The sequence below is a fragment of the Crocodylus siamensis genome, chromosome 1 (assembly GCF_052110815.1).
Source record: "Crocodylus siamensis isolate JL-2025a chromosome 1, ASM5211081v1, whole genome shotgun sequence".
NCBI classification, from domain to species: domain Eukaryota; kingdom Metazoa; phylum Chordata; order Crocodylia; family Crocodylidae; genus Crocodylus; species Crocodylus siamensis.
The window spans coordinates 260,716,406-260,733,689 of record NC_143395.1 but is presented as its reverse complement, the minus strand read 5'-3'; the positions used below and the strand labels follow the sequence as shown (position 1 = coordinate 260,733,689).

General features: G+C 41.4%; 1 protein-coding gene across 1 annotated transcript; it reads left to right on the top strand.

Annotated features, from left to right (window-relative positions):
• The first annotated feature begins 780 nt into the window (after nucleotides 1-780).
• On the top strand, nucleotides 781-16,728 carry ICOSLG (inducible T cell costimulator ligand). Its single transcript, XM_090061738.1, has 7 exons — nucleotides 781-1,080; nucleotides 5,376-5,416; nucleotides 5,879-6,244; nucleotides 7,974-8,255; nucleotides 10,174-10,347; nucleotides 13,145-13,180; nucleotides 14,558-16,728. The coding sequence occupies exons 1-7, from the start codon at nucleotides 926-928 to the stop codon at nucleotides 14,566-14,568; spliced, it is 1,065 nt and encodes a 354-aa protein (XP_089917864.1). The 5' UTR covers nucleotides 781-925; the 3' UTR covers nucleotides 14,569-16,728.
• Nucleotides 16,729-17,284: the final 556 nt, after the last annotated feature.

Below are 17,284 nucleotides of genomic sequence, written 5' to 3'. Positions count from 1 at the left end.
ACCTGACTAGATGAGGCAGCTGGTGTTGCATAATTGTTATGGTTTATAAGTGACAGTGATGGGAACGTGGGTGCATGGTGCACTTGTTGTAGCGGAACTAAGAAAGGTGTAACCATAAACATGTTTAGGACTGTCAAGTAAACCGCAGCAGTCACAAGACAGGTTGGTAGAGGAGAGGTACAGTTTATATATATATCAGAATGTAGAATGCATTTATATGTGTGTGTGTGTGTGTGTATTTTATTCTTATATAGAGAGAATACTATATATTTATTATATAATATGTGTATATGTGTGTGTGTCTATATATGCACACACTTTTAATATATACAGGGTGTTTCTAAAGTACTTGTGCAACTTTAAACTTTACAAACTTTGGATATACACATGATAGAAATAAACTGTAAATGGTGATTGAAATCATAATCCCTTAAGTTCTTCAATATTATGTAAGTTATGCATAGGGTAAAGGTCACCAGTGGAATTCAAGAAATCACTCAGCAGCAGCTGGAAAATGTTTTCTAGGAGTTGGAAAATCGGATTGAACAATGTATCACAAAAGACTGCCGGCAGTTCTGTTGAAGTCTGGAAATGTGAACTGTGTTCTGTTTAAAACTTAATGGGTTATGCTTTCAATTGCCACTTGCAGTTGGCTTCTATCATGTGTATGTCTGAAGTTATTGAAGTATGAAGTTGCACAAGCAGAGAGCTAGATATTGGGTGGAGCAGGGATCAAAGGGGGCGCAGCTCCACCTCCACCCCTGTCCAGGCGCCCTTGAAGTGAGGCAGTCGGGCTGCAGGCTCCCGAAAGGCAAGGCTGCGCGTCTTGGGGCAAACGCGTTGTGTCTCTGTCGCCCCACAGCGCAGCCAGAGTCTTTGGCCGGTGCCCAGTGATGCCCCCGGGGACGCCCAGGGCTGTGAGGAGATGGGCAGCCGCAAGCCGGCGCGGAAATCCCCGAGCTCCGACGTAACTGGGGGGCGCGGCCCGGAGCTAGGCTTAACCAGCGCGGCCGAGGCAGACACACACAGCAGTCTGCGGCACTGCACAGCAGCCCTGCCGTCCGGGATGGCGCTAGCGAGGTGAGCCGGGCTCGGGGTGCGCGCGGGGCCGCCTGGCCGGGGGGAGGGGTTGTCGTGTCCCCTGGCTCCGCTTGCTCCCAGCGAGCTGCCGTGACAGGCAGGGCTGGGAGCGAGGCGTCAGCTCCGGCTGGCGGCCGCTGTGCTGTGTGGGGGGAGGAAGGCGCTGCAGGTACAAGACAGGAAGCCCTCTTCTGGAGCAGGCTGCCAAGGAGGCACCAGTGGGGGTGGGCATGTTTGGCTTTGCCCTGAAAATGCCCTTTCGGTACCCCCCTCCAAAAACCCAACCAACCCCCCAAACTATCTCAGGATTCCCCCCTATCATCGCGGCAACAACAGGAAACTGTCCAATTCATAAACCCAAGGGGTGGCCACGGCAGCAGCTCGCACGAGGACGGTTGGCGGGGGGTGGGGGGTGTTACAGGTTACTGTCCTTGCCTTTGCCCCAGGAGCGGGTACAGTGCCCCAGGTCGTACGGCTAGGGGTAGCCGGGTCACACCACCACCTCCCCCTTCCTTGTTTTGCATAGGGGTATGGTTTGTGGCTGGTGCTCATATGCACCTTTCATTGTTGTTTCTCTGATTTTGTTACCAAATGAAATTGCATCCTGCTGAATAGGCTTTGTCCAAACCAAAGCACTTTTTCAGTGTTTCCCTTTCGTGGCAAAAACTGAAAACCTTTTTTCCTTTTGGGTTCTCCAGCCCAAATAACAGGTATATATGCACAGCTGTAGCTGGCAGTACTTCTCTTACTAAACTATCTTCCCTGACATGGAAGAGTCAGCAAAGCAAGCTAATGCCAGTCTCCCCTCAGCACTGACTGGAGTCCCTAGGGTCAAGGCGGGGTAAAAAAGCACTTTCCTTTTTGCCTGGTGAGCTGGATGGACAGTGCCCAATCCATCTATGGGCCTGCAGCAAATATGGGGGGGGCAGGGGGCAGCAAGCAGCCCTGCCTGGTTTGAGCCACACAAGGAACAGGGCTTATCCCAACCCAAACCCAGTCCTGCAGGGAGCAAAGATGGGAGGGGGCAGGATCTGATCCTGATGCCCCTTTCCTTCTGTACAGCTGTATAGCCATCCCCGATCTAACTGCACAGGAGGAAAGGGCATGGCCTGGCTCTGACCTGCTGCGTACAACTTGGGAATTTGGCATCCAGGGAGGGTGGTGATATTACCTGCCACTGCTCCCCTGCTGTCAAATTTACCAACCCAAGGAGCACTCCATGTGCTAGATGCCATGGCTCCATGGGCCACAACTGGCCCACAGGCCAGAGATTGAGCACTCCTGCTATAGATGAAGAACTCAGCTGATGAACTGTATGCAGCAGCACCTTGTTACTGCATCCAGAACTGAACTTCCCAAAGAGGTCAAGTTTTACAAACCTCATCAGTTGGGGCATCTCTCCTAGAGGCTGCAGCCTTTGTGGGTTTGGCCAATTCAGTAAGAGTGTTTTGTCTGCCTTCTGAATTCTGAGAACAACACTTCCTGAACATTCAAATGCTATCAAAGCCATATTCTGCCCCTATGTGCCTGCATAAAGGCCATTCCTACTGAATGAATTTTTTCCCATAACCCAAATTTGGTTTAGGAGACACCAGAAAAACTTCAGCAATCATATCACAGTTTAATATAAATCATATCACAGTTTAATATAACAATATTTTGGGAGATATTATAAAATAATGGGGGGAAATTTCATTAACAAGCAAAAAGATTTAGGGAAATTGAATTCTGTATGACACATAGAAGGCAATAGGTACTGTTGCAAAGGGAGCTGTTCTTAATAAAAGTTAAGGCATAAATCAAATCCAGTTCATCTTGACTGAACTGAACTGTGAGAATTTGCTTTTCTAAGTGCATCAAAAGATAAAAGAAAAGTACACTTGTTTCAATTGCATCAAAATCTACTCTAATGAGCAGAAGGTAAAAATCATGCAGGTAAACTTTAAGATGCAAGTGGGATTGATGATCTCACCAGATGAGTATGTGTAAAAGAGGAAGTACAACTTTCTTTTCTTTCAAAACTGCTGCCAAAAAAAAAAAAAGGTTTGGCGGGGAGAGATGGGGGAATAAATGGGGAAAAATATTTCAAAACAGACCAAGGGACTGACATGAATCATAGTCTAATAATGGAAGTCTTTTCTATTTCATTGGGAGGAGGAATGGATTCCTAAGGGGTAGCCTCTGAAGTCAGTGACAGTAGGAATTTTCAGTTGTAGACCACTGTAGTTTCCAGAGCAGTGCAAGTTCCTCCATTTAGGGACAGTGGTCACTTCCTGGACCTGTGTAATCTAAATTCTATACTGAGACACCAACAATATCTTTGTATCTCCACCTGCACATTGTTTCGATTAACTAGCAGGAACAACAACAAATGCAAGTGCAGCTCTCATTAAATACCAGCAATAGGTCCTGAGGGGAATTCCCCAAAAGGGCCAGTGGAAAACAAAACAAATCAAGCATTGTTCTCCAACTGAGTAAAAGAAATGGGGAAAAAAAGTTGGACCCATCGTGTAAGACAGGAAAAGCCACGGGGTTTTAAAATAGCACCAAAGTAAATATTAAAAGGAAATGATTCTAGAGACTAGCACAGTGAGATCCTTGAGTTAGGCTCATACACACTGGCAACGTGAATATAAATGGACAGAATACAGGCACCAGGTGTCTGTTTCAGGATGGTTAGAAATAATTTCAGACAAAACTAGTAAGCCATTTCAACACATATGACTAGAGAAGCGACACATTCTTTTGCCTTTTGCCTATGTAAAAAAAAATCTTGTAACTTATTTGAACAATCTTAACACCCTCATGCTGTGGAGCAGAGACTTTGAATTTAGCAGGGAATGAGGGAGGTTGGGGCCTGTGTGCATCAAGAATATGCCTTATGCCTCCAGGAAAATCTACTTAAATTTGCCTGAGTTAAAAGCCTTTGAAGGAAAAAAATACAGGTTGCACAAGTTCAGTAAAGACTTTTTCAGATTTAGCACTGGACTGCCCAACAATTCCATCATCACGTCTCACAAATTCATTTGAAATCAGTAGATTCTGTTTAACAAGCACTCCAAAAAATAGATGCAAGGTGTCTTAATTAGGACTTGCAAAGTTTGTTATTACTTTTGACCTTCCTTCTCCATGTCCCAGCTTCACATCTGGGAAGTGAGATGATGCAGTCCTCACTCCACTGGGATAGTGTGAGGATAAGTTAATATTAGATCCTGTGGAAATAAGCATAAAAAAAAAGAAAGCTCACAAGGGAATAAGTAATTCTGTCTTCAGATTTGGTTTAAATACTATGCAGTAATTAAAGGCCTGCAACCATAGTTCAGTCCTGATCAAGAGGAGTTTTGGTAGATGTATAATACATGACCCCTCTGAGGAGATACTAATGGAAGCATTATGCCAAGGGCAAAGGACAGTTCCTCCCTTTCAAACGGCACTGGCCCAAACTAGTAGACTGTAGAGTAGCAGTACGGTTGTGCATAGAAAGGCTGCTTTAAAATGGGTTTTGGAAGTTCATTATTGGTTTCCATACCCCTCCTCCTCCTCCTAAATCTTGCAGAATAAAGTCATGATAATTAAAGCACCCAGGCTCTACAGATGGACAGAGCTTAAAAAACTGGGACTTGCTGAAGCATTCCTAAACTAGTTTTTCTGGCAATATCTGACATCTGTCCAATTCCCATTTTGCTTTGTTGTTCAGGCATGTGACTGTTTCAAACTCATTCCACTAAAGCTTTTAAACTCCTCTCCCCAACTCTCTCATTTCCTATATTTTTGCAGATTTTATTTACCTTATTTTTTTACAAATCATACTTGCCTTTTTACCTAAAATTAATTATTGAAAATTGTGTCTTAAGTAAGGAAACTTATTCTGAACAGTTTGGTTAAAGAAGATTATTTTTCTTCTTTCTGCCTTCCCAAAACAAGGCATGTGTCTTATTTGAGCATATGTGATATGCAAATAAATGGTAAATAAATATAATTGCACACACACATCACATCAAAATATTTTATCAACCTGCCACAGATAGTTCCTGTTCTTTGTTAAATCAGAGGTAGCACTAGTTGACAGGCCTTTCGCTTTCATTCTAATATAATATATTATGCTAGTACTTATTGCCTTTTTTCCTGCAAAAAGATACAGAAGTTCAGATACTTATTTTGAGTCTACATGATATCAGTGTCCAATTGCTCCGCTTCTGCTCTTAAGTTATTACTCTAAAAAGTATTATATGATGTAGTGTGCACAGCATTAATGATATATGATTTCATTATATTATGTTGTCTTTTTATTTTAGCTCTGGAGTTTTACTTCTGTTTTTCTATGTTCTGAGAACTGGTAAGTCAAGAAAATGTTATGTTCATTGTAATCAAATTTAATATAAGCCTCTGAATATGCAGAGTATGTTATGTTAAAAATTGAAACTGTAATGTTCCAACAGCTGTCATAGGGCTTCCTCAGTATAAGGCTTTTGTAAGATTTGTATTCAATTTCACCCCCCAAAAATTGTGGACCCAAAACTAAATTATTTCCTCAAAGTCAGGAAATTTGTGGCAGAGAAGAGAATAGATCCTTTGTCACAATCCCTGGATTGCCCTCTTGCTCATCTTTGATGGAACTAAAATCAGTGTAGTCATAAAGAAAAATAATAATTCATTTACAGCAATTATCTTGCTTTGACAATATAAGTATTATATTTCATATCATCTGGTGTAAAGGATACTTGAAAGCAGCGACTTAATTTACTAGATTGGGAATTTTGTAACTTTTTTTTTCCCTCTCTCTTTTCTACCTCTATAGTTATTGCAGTGGAAGAGAAGGAAGTTACCAGTATTGTTGGAAACACCGCTGAATTGCGTTGCATCTATTCAAAGGAAAATATAGACTTAAGTCAGCTACGAATTTATTGGCAAATAGCTGATGATCTGAAAACCTGTCCAGTAGTACATGCATTAATTCTTGGTGAAGACAATCAAAGTGACCAGTGCAACAATTTTAAAGACAGGACTCGGTTACTGAAGGATAAACTTGAAGATGGTGATTTTTCCCTGCTACTGTTAAATATCACCCCAAGAGATGAACACACATACAGATGCATAGTGCAGAAGAAGATGGACAGAGTTTTCAAGGTCGACTACGATACAGCTGTGGTTCTCAGGGTAGCAGGTAAGGAATGGAATGCTAAAAAAACCCAGGATTTACATAGATACCACAGAAGGGCCATTTATTATATAACACATTAAAGATGAACTCTTCCTAGGCCCCAGATGTTGATAGCGGTACCACTACATAAACTTTGTTCCTTAGAAGAATCCAAGGTTTTGTAACTCAAATGTTGTATTGCTTGGGCTACAAACAAGCATCACATTTTGTCCTGGGGCAAAAATGCAATCATTCAGATGTCCATGCCCATTGTCCTGGGATAAGTCCTAAAAAAGTCTGCACAAGTGATGTCCCTGAATATTTCTGTTTCAGAACAAACACAGGCACAACTTGTCTAGGGACAAATATAACATCTGTTCCCTGCCAAGAAGCTATGTAAAACAAATAAGAAAAAATACACGTACATCCCTAATTCTCCATCTTTGAAGTACAAGTTTTTGGCTTTTCCTTCCCTAAAATCTTCATGTGGGGGAATGCAGAAAGCTTAGGATAGTTGCACAAAATTTATGCAAGGTTAGTAGCAAAGATCTGTTTCAAACTGGTATATTGGCCAAGTGCCAGCTGCAGATATTGATATTTATTATCATCAGAGGACTATTCTCTTTAGTGACCTTCCAAAGCCAGGTAATACCACCTGTGGCATGGCCAGCTCACCTGCTTCCCATCCGTCTTCTCAGAGCCAGCTGTGATACAAACCAGTGTACGTTGGGGTGGAGAGTAAAAAAAAAAAATTCCTTTCTGAATCAGTTGCAAAGACTTCTTTACAGAAATCAGTTTTAATAAGGATATGGGTAGGAGAAAATTCCAGTGTATATACAGAAAGAGCCCAAAGTAATGATCTTCAGTTGTCTTTTTACTTTATGACAACTGCAAGTTTGTAACCAAATAAAACAAAAAAATAATATGCCCTCCTTTGGGATTCTGACTTGCTACTGATACGTAACTTTGTAAACATTATACTGTAATGGATCATTACAGCAGATTTGCCTTCATTATTTAGTAGCTTTACTGATGGTGGATTTCACGCAAATACCATTTTCAGGTATGCAGTTTAGCTCCCTTTTAACTGCTGAATCAAAGTCTATTTGGTAAAATGAAAAAATAGACACATGGAGAACTCTTAATTTTTGACTGTCAAAGAAAAAGCAGCTATTCTGATTTTTCCCCCAATATTTTTCATCTGCTTGGAATATTGAAAGGATCTGGTTATTTTCACTGGTATCAGTTTTGAAACTTCCTATCTCCTGCTTTATCTATTTCATTTCCACCATCATCTCCATCCTAAAAAACATCCAGTGCAGTAATTCTGGAACAAAAAGCTATTTTAGCTCTCTTAACTGACTCTTCATCCCTGGATTTTTTTCTTATATAACATCAGCTTGGGAAGACAGTGTTGTTCATTGCTCACAAAATTCAGATGCAAGGAAATGCAATGCATTTCCCTTAGCTTCTACCCAAAGTAAGAAGGGTTTATTTTTTTTAAAAGCCCCTAATTATAACTGTCCCTAATCCTACCATGAGACATGTGAAAAGACACCTCTCTCTAAGCAGAGCTGATTTCAGGCTGAAATCAGGCTGATTTCAGCTGGGCTTAACTGAGTGTCCATATAGGCAGATATGAAGGTACAAGTTAGGAGGAGCTTAAAATCCCCACAACCTGTGCTCTAGAATCTGCATCATATCTTTGTCTTTGCAAAAGATAAATTATAAAGTGCTGATATTTCCTTTTCAGCAAATTACAGCCAACCAGTACTACATGGACCAACAGAAAACAGACCAAACATTGAGGAGGAGATTACATTTACTTGCAAATCTAGCGGAGGCTACCCAGAGCCAAAAGTTTATTGGACAAATGAAGACAACATCTCCCTCCCCAAACCAAATATGACAGTCATCCAGGACCCTGATGGCACATACAGCGTTCTCAGCACACTGAAAATTAAATCAACTTCTAAGATGAAAATAGGATGCTCCATAGAAAATAGGGTACTACAGCAAAATCTAACTACACCCAGTAAGATCTTTAATAATATTTTACATGCAAGAAATGTATACACACATATGTATAAGTATATACACACATAGGTATATTAATTTTCATTGAGAAGCAAACTTATTAACATAATAATCTAAACTAGCCTGATCATCTGGGCTACTAAAATTGTTTTGTTTTTATAGCCTGAGTTGGTATAGGATTAAAGTATTTCTGTGTCATCACTATTTTCTTTAAATGCAGCTAAATGCCCCTTCAAGTATTTTGAACCATCCCAATTGTAGAAGCTCTTGGTCTCTCTGGCATATTTTGGAGTCACTCTGGGTTTTTTGCCTTCACCTCCCACAAAACCCAAAAAGACAGTGCTGAAACATGATAGATGGTTGCCAAACCAACAACATTTGAGGAAGCTTTAGAATATGTTTCTCTAGCCCACATTAAGATTCTACCATGTTTTACAACCACTCTCAGATTTGTTCCTTCTGTGGCTGATTTTAAAGTGATGTGTTCAATCCCAAAATCTCATAACCATACAAAAATACACCATTTAAACTAAGTCTGTAAGAGAAGTCCAGTCATATTTAGCCAAAAGAACAATAAATCATGGATCACGTAGATGATGGACTATTTATGGCAAATGGAAGCATTTAACAATAAGAAGAATAATTAGCTGTTTAGTATCTCACAAAACAGGGAAACAAGTGGCAGTGCAAGAGTACAAGATGAGCTGTCCGTGAGAAGGTGGGGAGAGGATACAATCATTGTTGCATGTGGGACCAGAAATCACTGCAGTCTCCTTATAGCCCCCGTCTTACTACACCCACTGGGCCATCTTCAGTACCTGCCCTTTAAAAGGCAAAGGGCAGCAGCAGCCAATCTGTTCATCCTAGCAGGTCCCATGAGGAAAGGATGGCACTTCTTATAGCACCCTTCTGTCACAGATTTTGGCCCACATTCAACAAAGTACCCATTATTAACCAGAATCCCAGAGATGGCCCTAGATTTAAAAGCATTGGGAGTTAAAAATGGGACTAATTATTGCCATCTCCTAAAGAAGACAACTCTTTGCACTGAAGATGCCTTAAAACAGGATTGTCCAAGATCTGGTCCATGAGCTGCATCCAGGCCATGAAGCTGTGTCATCTGGGCTGGGGGCTGGCCACAAGGCCAGGAATTTGGCAGCAGTGCAAGTGAGAGAAGCATTAATTGCTGCAGTTCTCAGAGCTAAAGCAGCCACTACTTGTCTCACTGCCAAATTTTCAACCCACAGCCTCTTTGCCATTGCTTGACCCACCACCAAATTTCCAGTCCTGCAGGCAGCCCCATGGGCCAGGTCACAGCCCCAGCTCCAGATCTGGCCCATGTGCCTAGATGAGTTTTGACACCTCTCCTTTAAAATTTTGGATGTGGGTTTCATTACAGCTACAGCAAATTACTACCACCAAGGATCTCATCTTCATTTCTGTCAGGAGAGAGGGTGGGAGGGGGTGAGTAATTCAAAGTATACAAGTTACTCAAACAAAATCTTCAAAAAATAGTTCAGTAGGTTCCTGCTTCAGAAAAGCAAATCCAAACTAGTAATCAGTTTTTTCAGGGTTAGCAATTTTTTTTGTCCCTTTTAAGATGATAATCCTGCATGTATTTTATAGAAGTTGCATCACTAGTACCTTCTACAGAAGGAAAATGTGTTCCTATTATTGTAATAATAGTAATAATTTCAAAAATCAACCACTTGGGAAGAAATTCTGCATCGTTAAAAACCACCAGGGGGGACTGGGACCAAAGTTGCATGTATGAGTGGCATACTAGCCTAGAGACATTATTGTTGTTGAAGTTTAATATATAAAGCTATAATAATACTAATCATCTTTTGTTTATCAAATGGCATTGAAGTTTGATAATTTACTACGTTCTGCATTTTTTTTAAATTCCATTTCAGACTTTGAGAAGATAAACCAAGACCCAAAAGAAATAAATGAGCCTGACCCCAGTCCAAGTAAACCAGATGCTAAAGTTATAAGCATCGTCATTATTGGCACGTTGATAGCTGCACTAATTGGTTTAACTTGCTTGCTTTGGAAAAGGAGGTCCTGTCGACGGGCATTATATACAGGTAACTAAACTGCTAATCTGTTTGGTCAAATCTGAATAATTCTCTTTCATTTGCTAAAACTCTGCAAGTCGCACAGTCATTTATAACAAAGAGTTCTCTATTTTTTAGTGGAACCAATTCATAAAAAGTGCCAAATTGACAAATCTTCTCATCTATTTAGTCTTTGCTTCTCTGCAAGATTATCCATTGGAAAACTGTCATGATGATATGATGAAGTGGAGTAGCATTAGGTGGACAGTATTTCATTATGAACTATGCTGAGCTTGCCAACTCATTTAACTGAGAACAAATCAAACCAAAATTAAAAATCAGTCTTGGTAGGATTAGAATCAGTGACTCAGATTCAAGTTTCTAGATCCTAATACAGGTTTCCAGAACAACCAGTTTCATACAGTATCCTAAGATAGCAGCGGTCATTTCTGACTGTAATTGTGCAGCCACACACACAATTGCTTGTATTTCTGTAGTTGCCCCTATGTGAGCCTATCACCATTTTACAATATGGAATAAAAATAGCTCCAGTCATGGTCTTGAGATCTAGACAGTATATATACTGGCATTAGTGTATATATCAGAAATCTGATTCTGGTTCCCCCAGATCCTGATGAGCACCCCTGATAAACTTACAGGTGGCCACCAGTTCACCCCTGAGCCTGAGCTTTTCCAGGCTGAATAGCCCCATTGCTCTCAGCCTGTCATCATAAGGTCTGTTTTCCTGACCTCTGATCATGCACGTGGCTCTCCTCTGGACTCTCTCAAGCTTCTCCACAGCCTTTTTGAATTGTGGAGCCCAAAACTGGACGCAGTACTCCAGGTGCGGCCTCACCAAGGCCGAGTACAGTGGGAGAATGAAGTCCCGGGATCTGCTTAAGAAACATCTATGGATGCAAGCCAGTGTTTTGCTAGCTTTACTAGCTGCAGCATCACACTGAAGGCTCATGTTCATCTTGTGGTCAACCGCGACCCCCAAGTCCCTTTCAAGTGTAGTGCTAACCAGCATAGCACTACTGAGCCTATAAGCATGGTGCAGGTTTTTCCTCCCAAAGTGGAGCACCTTGCATTTTTCGGTGTTGAACACCATCACCATCTCATTTGCCCATTTCATGAGTCTGTCCAGATCCACCTGGATCACCCTCCTATCCTCAGATGTGGATGCTTTACCTCAGAGTTTAGTGTCATCGGCGAACATGGCCAGTCCGCTTCTGACACCAATGTCCACATCATTGATGAAGATGTTAAACAGTATAGGCCCTAGGACAGAGCCTTGTGGGACCCCACTGGTCACAGCACACCAAGACGATTGGTTCCCATTGACCACCACCCTCCTACCACAGAGCCAGTTCTTCAGCCAGTGGGTCGTGGTGATGGCAAGGCCGCAGTTAACCAGTTTAGCCAAAAGGTGATCATGGGATACCAGATTGAAGGCTTTTCTAAAGTCGAGATATGCAACGTTGATCTCTTCCCCCTTGTCCAGGTGATAAGTCACCTGGTCATAAATGGAAATGAGACTGATCAAGCAAGACCTACCTGCAACAAACCCATGCTGGGTATCCCTCACGATATTGCCTTCAGCTAGTCTGTTAAGGATGGCCTCCTTGATAATCTTTTCCAAGACCTTCCCCAGGACAGAGGTCAGGCTGATGGGCCTGTAGTTTGCCAGATCTACTTTCCTCCCTTTCTTGGAGATAGGCATGACATTGGCCCTCTTCCAATCATTGGGCACTTCACCAGAGCACAAAGAGTGCTCAAAGATCCGTGCCAGGGGCTGAACTATGATGCTTGCCAGCTCCCTGAGTACCCTTGGGTGTAACCCATCAGGGCTGGCTGACTTGAAGGTATCCAGATTGTCAAGGTGTTCCTTCACAAGGTCAGCTTTGATGGAGGGCAAGGAATCTCCCTCACCCAGACCTCCCTAACCCATAGTGGGCAGGGCTGTCCCATGGAACTGGTGAAAAACTGATGCAAAGTACCCATTTAGCAAGTTCGCTTTTTCCTGGGCATCAGTTGCCCCATCTGGTTCAGCAGGGGTCCAGTGTTGCCCTTGCTTTTCCTCTGGCTCCCCACATATCTAAAAAAGGACTTTTTATTTTCCTTGATATTTGTAGATGACTGGAGTTCAATTGCAGCCTTGGCTTTCCTGATTTGCTCTCTGCAAGTCCGGACTAAAGCAGAGTAATCTTCCTTGGTGGCAGTTCCGGTCCTCCATCCTTTGTAGGTCTTCCTTTTAAGATGCAGGAGGTCTGTCAGTTCCCCAGAGAGCCAAGGGGGCTGCTGTGCCCTTTTGCTGCCTTTCCTCCAAGATGGGATGGACTTTGCTTGCGGATCCAGGATTGCTCCCTTGAGGAGCAACCACTTGTCCTGAACTCCCCTCTCCGTTGGGTTGTGGCCTTTTAGAGCCTCTCTGAGAAGCCTCCTTAGCATGTCAAAGTCAGCTTTCCTGAAGTCGAGGACTTTTGTTATGACAGAGAAGCTATTGGACAGGAAATTTGCAGAGTCTTTATTTGCATTTGTAGAATAGTCTTAATACATTCATGCTAATGAGGCTAGGAGGGCAACACACTGAGACTTCTGCTAGCTGTGTGATATTTTACTTGCTTTCCTGTCACCCCATCCTCTTCTTCCATTGGTTTTGCCCACCTGTTGCATCTTGTCATAACCTAGACTGTAATCAGGGACTGTCTCTCTACTGTTTGCCTGCCTAACTCCCTGGAGTGTTGGTCCTTAACAGATCTCCTGAAGCTCAGATAAGTGGGAAGAGACACCTCACATACCTAAAATGCTGTATTTCTTTTAACAGATGTCCAACAAAATGAAGAAGGAGCACAGTGCAATGGTAAGTAGTAAAAAATCAGACACACCATTACCATAGATGCCTTCAGAATTACTCATCTTCAGAGCTTCAATTCCCTACAAAACCTTTGAATATTCATTTTTAAATCTGTACAGAATTAAACATCTGAATAATGTACAGATTTACATTTTTTCTTAAATTGATAGTACTACCACCCATGCTATACTTACAGAGTTGGCAGAATTATAGCAAAGCTGGTTGGAAATAAAGTACAAAGATTTGCAGTGTAGAAAATATATGCTGCTGGAACAGCACACAGACACCTACCACCATACATACGTGTGACTTGACCTATCACAACATAAAGTGCTTTGCTTTTTATTTCTGAAAAATACGAACCAGCTCATCAGGTCAGATATTTTCCCAGGTCAGTTGAACCAGCTGTGTTTGTTTAATATTGACAGGCATTAAGCTATTTCCTGTTTAGTATCCATTTCAAAATAATGGGTTTCCTCCTTCAGATAGCAATAAATCAGTTATATAATATAAGCAGCCTACTTAAGAGTCAACTTTGTCCTCTCCTCCTGGCAAGTGCTCTCATTAAACCCCAGGACCTGGTCAATAAGTGAAAAATGACTTTCACCACACTAACCCCATTAATGCCAGAAACAGGAAATATTTCTATTATTTTTTTATTAAAACAGATCTCCTGCCCTAAAGTCTGAATTCCCTTTATTCAGTTTGCAGCACCAGCTGCAGTAAGAAAGGTGGTACAACACCTGCTACAGGGTTCAGTGCTATCTCAAGCTCTTCCTAGGCTGAGCTGATGCCCCTATGCCTGGATCTGCCAAATCCACCAGTGTGCATCCAAGAAGCCCTAGCTCTAGGTTTTCAGTGTAGATGCATAATGCAAATGCAACACTCAAGTGGAACAACAGTGTGGGCAGAGAAGACTGGCAATTCCACTTTTTGGTGTTAAAGCAAAACATGTCTGCTCTAGCAATTTAATTTTCATCTTTGAGGACAGTAACCCATGAATGACATGAAGATAAGAGTCTTGGCTACACTGTAACAGAAGAGAATTGTGAAAGGCTTTTTCTTTCCATTTCAGAGAAGGCTGAAACTAAACAAGGGCAATCTAGGCCTCTTTTTGGGGGAGAAGGAGGGAGGGACCTTTCATGTTTGTAGACAGGGATATAGATTAAGGCTTTGATTCTGTGGTGGGATGTGCACCAGCTGGCGCCACTGAAATCCTAAGGCTCGATGCAAGTTCAGGAACTCACCCACGGGATTCAGTTGCAGCATCACCTGAACAGGACCATAACTTCTATCATCCTGTTCCATTCACCAGTGATGTAAATTAAAAATGCATTAGTAGTTTTGTTTTGTAATAAAGATAATTTTATCTTGTCTTTGAAGCACCTGTGTAAGCAGAAAAGATTGAAACAACTTGAGTGACCAGTGATGTGTCAAGGAAAGCATCATTACTACCTTGAAGCCATGGATGACAGCATCACCTGAAATATGAGTGGCACATTGTTTCCTTAGCGTGGACTAGCAGTGATGGCAAAAGACAGCTTCAGTGGAAGAGACAGTGAAATCCACCTGCGTTTGTTCTGCCACTTTTAATCAACTGTAGCATGAAAACATTAGTGAATCATTGCAAACTACTTGGAGATAACTAGAGTTTCAAGCACATGTGTTGGTGAAAGGAACAATGTTGACACACAGGAATTGGTGCCAAAATGGTGAAAAAACATTCAATAACAACAGACCATTTATATTATCTGTCTCAGAGTTCTTTGTGAACAGAAGCAGCCATGTTCAGCAATGCTGAAGTTCTCCCTGTCCCTCATAAACTTCTCAGAATGACTACTGACCAGGAAGAGTGGCAGCTTGGAACAGTAAAAACTGCAAGACTTGTATAAAAGCAAACTTTGTTGCCTCTTCTATTTTCACCCTTTCTTTGGTGCCTCCTTTCAGGAGAACTTCATTGTCTGCATGTGGTTCTGTATACAAGTATACAAAAAGCTTCCAGCTTCTGCATGCAGAGCCAGGGTTTGCTGTACCTTAGGAAGCCTTTTTTAAATTATAAGAAATGTTTGCACTCTGTTTTAGAGAGAATTCTGTCAAAAAGGGAGTTTTCCAGTTGACTGAGCACAGATATCTCATCCGCTTCACAAGAGTTCAGACAAGCAGTGCTAAAGGAGTACCATCTTTGCTGCATTGATGTCAACAGTTGTCTGTGCAGATGGGACAGAAAGCCCAAGCATGACTGCCTTCCCTTTGGTCCTGTCAAGATCCAACCACTTTCATATTGGATTCTAGGACACTAGAAAGTTAAAATAGACTCTTTCGTCCCTCCCCCTTCCTCTCCCCCTCCCCCCCCAAAAAATCCAGAAGTGCAAAAAATATTGCATTGGCCACTGATATAGCAAGAATATTAATGACCAAAATAAGTGTATGGGGAAGATCCAAAATGATGCTTTGACTTGTACTGTGCAGAATCCAGAAGGCAGAAGTTGATCACATGACCCCTGTCATGCTGCTAGAATCAGGGGATCTTCCAAGTGCAGGATGCAAAAAGGCTTTAAGGTTTTGAAGAAGGAGTCTTTTCTACAAGTCAGTTCACTTGGTTAGAGCCATCCTTACTTTTCACAAAGCCTTTGTAACTATTTTCTAGATATTTGCTAGTCTGTTTTGTACCATCTTTGCCACCTGAATGAAGTCAACCCAGACTCATTTTGTCCAGGCTCCTATCAGGATACAGCAGATCAGCGCTCTGGTTTTTCAGCTTAAAAGCAGACTTCACTTTCTAATTAAAAATGAAAGCATGAGTGATGATCAAATTCCATCACTGTGAATATTATAAAAACACTCAATGATTGTATGATGAGTAGTTTCTATTGAAGCAATACCCAAAACTAGAATAGTGCAATAACTGCAAGTTAGAACAGCTCTGGTCTGCTCTGAATGTACTGAAGCCACAATTTAGCAGTCATTTCAGTGCAAATGAGGCTTATTCCATCCCTGTTAAAATCTGAGTTTTTGTAAGACATTCTGTGCTGCAGTTACAGTGGGAAGAACAAAGGTCTTATGTAGAAAAAACTGATTTTTTTTAATCCACGTTGTATATGAACTGTGAGGAAAGTGTAATGCATATCTTCTGCCTAATGTACATGAGTAAGTCTGACACATTTGTGACTAGATAGAAAATGCTTTCATTTTGCCACCCACCTCTCAGGTTACAATATATCCTCATGCCTGGGGTTTTGGACCCAGTTTCAGTATTTTGCAGGTAAGACTGTAAGAGTGCCTTAAACTACTTTTGCTCTTATACCTTAAAATAGACATTGGGCATTTTTCGCAATCCATGGTCTATTTGCGTTCCATTTTACTGACTTCTAAATATAATGTGTTTGTTAAAAACTGTAGCCTTGCACTAGACTCCCTAAAATGTGAATCATATCTATGCTTCTGTGGAACATATTTTCTTAGTGGTTCAGAGAGTTGGTTTGTTTTTGTTTTGTTTTGTTTTTAACATCAGCCCCCATAGTGCGATTATTGACATATATGTGTACCATTTCTAATAGCAGTTTTCCTCTCTATTCTTTGGTCACAACAAGCTACACCTTGTATTTGGGGAGGTAAGGAATGCATAAAGCAATGCTCCTGGAATATATTGCTACACTAATTCAGACTATTTAATTCTATTTGATTAGTTTACAACATGTAAGAGGTACACCAGAATGTGACAGCTTGCTCTCAGTCTATTTTGCTGTGGATCTTTGTTCTGGATTCTGAACAAATTCTGTTCTGGCTCTGGATTCCATCTTATTTTTACAAGGCAAATCCCAGGCTATAATTGTCTGTTACAATCTAAAAGACTAGGATGACTGGCAGACTGTACCAACATTGTTTTTGTTGTCCATGTCTGCATTTCAAATAAAACATACTTTGGTTTTGAATGTCATATTTAGCCAAAAGTCAGCGTCTGAAAGACAAATGTTTCAATTTCTAAGGGCTCTAATAGAGCAACAGGCTCACCTGTTTCTGTTTTGAAAACCACTCCACAAAAGCACTTTAATATTGCTTTCTGAAGTCACCAGGCATGGAGTGATGAAGACAATGCAGACACAACAAAGC